Here is a 4,734-nt window from a genome sequence, read left to right on the forward strand (position 1 = left end):
GCGATCATGAGCGTAGTGTTTGCCCGAGTGAGCAAATGCATTGTGGGAATTGTGGTGGGGCGCACAGCTCTGCTTTCCGAGGCTGCCGGTTTTTCAAAAAGCAGCGCTAATTCAGCAGGTAAAGGTAAAGGAAAAATTAACTTACGCTGAAGCCGCTTCGAAAGTTTCTGGGACTAAATCTGCCTCGTTTGCAGGTTTGCGTAACTCTAATCCCATTGGCTCGGTGAAGGTCGCTACTAAAACAGTAGGAGTCCAGACTGAAACTGAGCGAGTCGAGTGTCGATCAGAGAGAGCCAAATCCGAGTCAGATTTAAATATTTCTAAAGACGCGTTTATTGCGTTTATTTCCGAATCTATCAACTGCTCTGCAGTAGCGTCTAGTCGAACGGGCAAAATCCTTGCTGTGTCGGTTGCCGCGGCTAAGCATCTGGGTTGGGAGGAATTTTCCATTGGTCAATCCATGCTCTGTTGGGGCACAAGAGGAGCGGGTCGAAGTCCAGGCCTCAGAAAGACCCCCCCTCTCTTGAGGACTGAGGCTCCTTCAATGGAATGCGAAAAGTTTACCTGCTCACGGTTCAGAGTTTATAAAAATTTTAAGGGATCTCATTGTAAAACCAGATATAATATGTATCCAAGAAACTTGGTTAAAGAGCCACATTTCATATAGGATTCCAAATTATTTGTTAATTCGCAGGGATAGAGCTAGGGGCAGTGGGAGGGGGGGGGGGGGATGTGGGGTTTTTGTGAGGTCAGGAGTTCCTCATAGGGTTATTGATTGTCATGTGGAGTTGGAGTGTAATGTGGTTTTATTTCCTAGCCCTAGTGAGACCTTCTCAGTGGTTAACTTTTATAATCCGTGTCTCTCTTTGAATGTTCTTGCGCTTAAAGAGGTTTTATGCAAGTGCGAAGGGTCAATCTTTTGGTGCGGTGACTTCAACAGCCACAACACTCTATGGGGCTCTAAGCTCACGGACAGTAATGGTTCTTGTGTGGAGAAGGTGATGGACGACCTTGACTTAGTAATACTGAATGATGGTAGTGGAACTTTCATAAATCCTGGCTCTGGTTGGTCTTCCCCTCTTGACCTCACGATAGTCTCTGCCTCGCTTGCAACAAGGTGTGAATGGAGGGTTCTTCCAGACAGTCTGGGTAGTGACCACTTTCCGGTGTCCACTCACCTCAAATTGGAGAGAGATCTGGAGGGGTTGGATAGGCCTCCCTCTTGGAGTCTCTCCAGGGCTAATTGGGGTAAGTTTTCCAGATGTTGCTCCGAGGTGGTCAAGCCTGAATTATTTAACGAGAATCCTGATATCTTCAGAAATAGTTTAGTCAAAGGACTTTATCGCAGTGCTCTCGAGTCTATCCCCACTTGTAAAGGTCAGATCGGTCAGAGAATTAAAGTTCCCTGGTGGAATGAGGAATGTGCGAGGGCCATTAAGGCCAGAAAGTCTTCCTTTAAAAAAGTTAGGAAATCCTTGCTGCTTCAAGATGCCATCGAGTTCAAGAGAAGAAGAGCTCAAGCTCAGCAGGTAATTAAACGCACCAAGTCAGAGTCTTTGCGAGCATTTTGTGCGTCTATTAATCCGGACACCTCCATTAGTTCTGTTTGGCGTCGGGTTAGAAGTATGTATGGTAGGAATGGTGGAGGGTGGTCGATAGCTTGGTTGGTCAGCAATAACGCCCCTGTTTATTCAAGCCAGGAGAAGGCCTCTGCTTTAGCGTCCTTCTTTTCAGATCAGTCAGGTGATGATCCTGTCGATTCGAAGTCAGGTGAGGCCAAGTGTCAGTTTGTCTCCCAGCACAAAGACATTCTCTGTGATGTGAGCCCGGATAAACTCCCCGCTTAACATGGATTTCTCTCTGGGTGAATTAAAGCAGGTCATTTCCAAGTCCAGGAATAGTGCTCCTGGCTCTGATTCGCTCACTCACTCCATGTTCAAGCACATGGATGATAGTGTCTTGGAAGTGTTTCAGGTGTTGATCAATAAGGTCTGGGCTTCAGGTAGGCTCCCTGGTGTGTGGAAGCATTCCATAATCATTCCTGTTCTAAAGCCTGGTAAGGATCCTACAGACCCATCCTCTTATCACCCTATAGCTCTTATTTCTGTTGTTAGCAAACTTATGGAGAAGATGGTTAATGAACGCCTGATATTTTACTTAGAAAAGAATAATCTGCTTAATAGATGTCAGAGTGGATTCAGGAGGGGTCGGTCCTCTTCAGATCAAATAGTCTCTCTGGCGAATGACATTAGGAAGGCTTTCATCGGCCGCGAGTCGGTGCTGGGGGTTTTCCTTGATATTCAGAAGGCCTATGATTCTGTCTGGAGGGATGGTCTTCTGTTTAAGATTCACCAGTTAGGCATCAGGGGCAGACTTTTCTGGTGGGTCCGTGATTTCCTGTCTGGCAGATCTTTTCAAGTGCGTGTTGGTGCTGCTCTGTCCTCCGTGTTTCTCACTAAAAAGGGTATTCCTCAGGGTAGTTGTATTAGTCCCACCCTTTTCAACATAATGATAAATGATGTTGCCTCTCTTCCAGGGATGCGGGGCAATTTGTCTTTGTTTGCCGATGATATACCTATCTGGGTTCGGGGCAGGAACTGTGCGTTCATCTCCAAGCGCCTTCAGGCTGATGTTGTCAGTATTGAGCAGTGGGCTGCAAAATGGGGTTTTGCCATCTCTGGGCCTAAGTCTAAGCTTGGAATCTTTACTCTCAAGAGAAAGGTTGAGGACGTCAGATTAACAGTCAATGGCACGGCCCTAAAAGTCTCTCTGGTGGTCCCCTTTTTGGGGGTGATCTTTGATAAGGGCTTAACCTGGAATGCCCATTGTGCCAAACTTGTAGCTAAGTGCTCGAAGGGTCTCAAACTTCTCCGTTGTATCTCGGGTACTTATTGGGGTGCCCACCGGGATAGCCTCCTTATTTTGTACAGAGCTCTAATACGTTCGCACTTTGATTACGGGTGTCAAGCCTTTTGGGACATGTTGCTGTCCATCCGGAGGAGGTTGGAAGGAGTTCAGTCCAAAGCTCTCCGTATATGTCTTGGTGCCTTTAAAAGCTCTCCAGTGAGCGCTCTCCTGGTTGAAGCGGGTGAGCTGCCTTTGTCACTTCGATGGGAAGTGTCTATTCTGAAATACTGGTCTAAATGCATTTCCTTCGGGGTAAATCATCCTGGCAGTTCTCTGTTCCTGGATTGCTGGGAGTATCATGCTCTCGGTAATCTCCGTCGGCTCCCCCCTTTTGGTCTCAAGTGTGTTAGGGCAGTTAAAGGGTTGGGGTTGGACCTCCCCCCGGTTAACACAGCCAATAAAGTGTCCCTATGGCCGCCTTGGACCCTCGTGGTCCCAATAATTCACTTGGATTTACAGAGTATGATAGACAGGGACAATCCCGTCACGACAAGTAACATGGCTGTGGAATTCATTCACAAGTTCTGGAGTCAATCTCTCCATGCTTATACAGATGGCTCCAAATATCCGGGTCTTGGCCGTACTGCGGCTGCCTTCTGCATCCCTGATGTGAAGGTGACCAAGGCTTTCAGGCTTTCAGACCACCTGTCGGTATTTTGGCAGAACTTTATGCAATTGTTTTGGCTCTTGAATGGATTATAGACTTTTATCCCCTCAGCGCGGTCATATTTACCGACTCTCTCTCGGCTCTGATAGTGCTTAGGTCGTTCCAGCCTGGCAGTAGGAACGAATTGGTTCTTGAGGTAATTCATCTCGTAAATTTGGCCCATTGGAGGGGCACGGTCGTCGATCTATGCTGGGTCCCGGCCCATGTGGGCATTGCAGGCAACGAAGTGTGTGATCAGGCGGCCAAACGCGCCCTCAATCTGGATTTCGAAACCCCGGTTCCGCTAGGCCAGGCTGACCTCTCTAATTTAATTAAACAGAAAATTAATGTTATATGGCAAATTCAGAGGGACTCCTCCCCTAAGGGGAGGTGGTGTCACAAGGTGCATCCATCGATCGTGTCCTTTGGGTCGTCTCCCCGGCCCCCTCGCAGGGAGCAGTCTATCCTATCTCGACTAATAATTGGACATTGTTTTCTCAATTTTTATCTTCACAGGATCGGGTGCCATCCCTCGGGGTGGTGCGATCGGTGAAAGGTTCCCGAAGATCTGGACCATGTTTTATCCTTTTGTCCGCATTATAATAATGCTAGATCTCGTCTTCAGCTTTCTGTCCGCGGAATGGGGATCACGTGGTCAGGTCTGCAGGAAGCCTTTTGCTGGCTGGATCTGAAACATCCTGGGTTTTGTAGAACAGTTTTAAAGTTTATCAACGAGACGGGGTTAGCAGTGTGAGTCTCTAGTTTTTCTCGTGTTAATCTCCTGGTTGGTTTGTTTGGATGTTAGGGTGCGTGGCGTATATAGAGCCTCGCGGCTCTGAAAGCGCCAGTAAACCTCAAAAAAGAATAAAAATGCATATCAGAGCAAAAACCAAGCCATGAGGTCAAAGGAACTGCCTGCAGAGCTCAGAGACAGGATTGTGTCGAGGCACAGATCAGGGGAAGCCTACAAAAAAAAAATTCTGCTGCATTGAAGGTTACCAAGAGCACAGTGGCCTCCATAATTCTTAAATGGAGGAAGTTTGGAACAACCAGGACTCTTCCTAGAGCTGGCCGCCCGGGCAAACTGAGCAATCGGGGGAGAAGGGCCTTGGTAAGAGAGGTGACCAAGAACCCGACGGTCACTCTGGCTGAGCTCCAGAGATCCTGTGTGGAGATGGGAG

At 47.8% G+C, this 4,734-nt stretch overlaps 1 protein-coding gene across 1 annotated transcript in view; it reads left to right on the forward strand.

Moving 5' to 3' along the window:
• Window positions 1–1,848: 1,848 nt before the first annotated feature.
• LOC144892186 (uncharacterized) overlaps window positions 1,849–4,734 on the forward strand; it is a 27,644-nt gene continuing 24,758 nt past the window's right edge. The window contains exons 1-3 of the mRNA XM_078777463.1: window positions 1,849–2,002; window positions 2,537–3,159; window positions 3,367–3,558. Coding sequence (XP_078633589.1) covers window positions 1,849–2,002; window positions 2,537–3,159; window positions 3,367–3,558 — 969 coding nt within the window. The remainder of the gene's footprint in view (window positions 2,003–2,536; window positions 3,160–3,366; window positions 3,559–4,734) is intronic.

The sequence above is a fragment of the Myxine glutinosa genome, chromosome 5 (assembly GCF_964187855.1).
Source record: "Myxine glutinosa chromosome 5, kmMyxGlut1.1, whole genome shotgun sequence".
In the NCBI taxonomy this organism is placed as follows: domain Eukaryota; kingdom Metazoa; phylum Chordata; class Myxini; order Myxiniformes; family Myxinidae; genus Myxine; species Myxine glutinosa.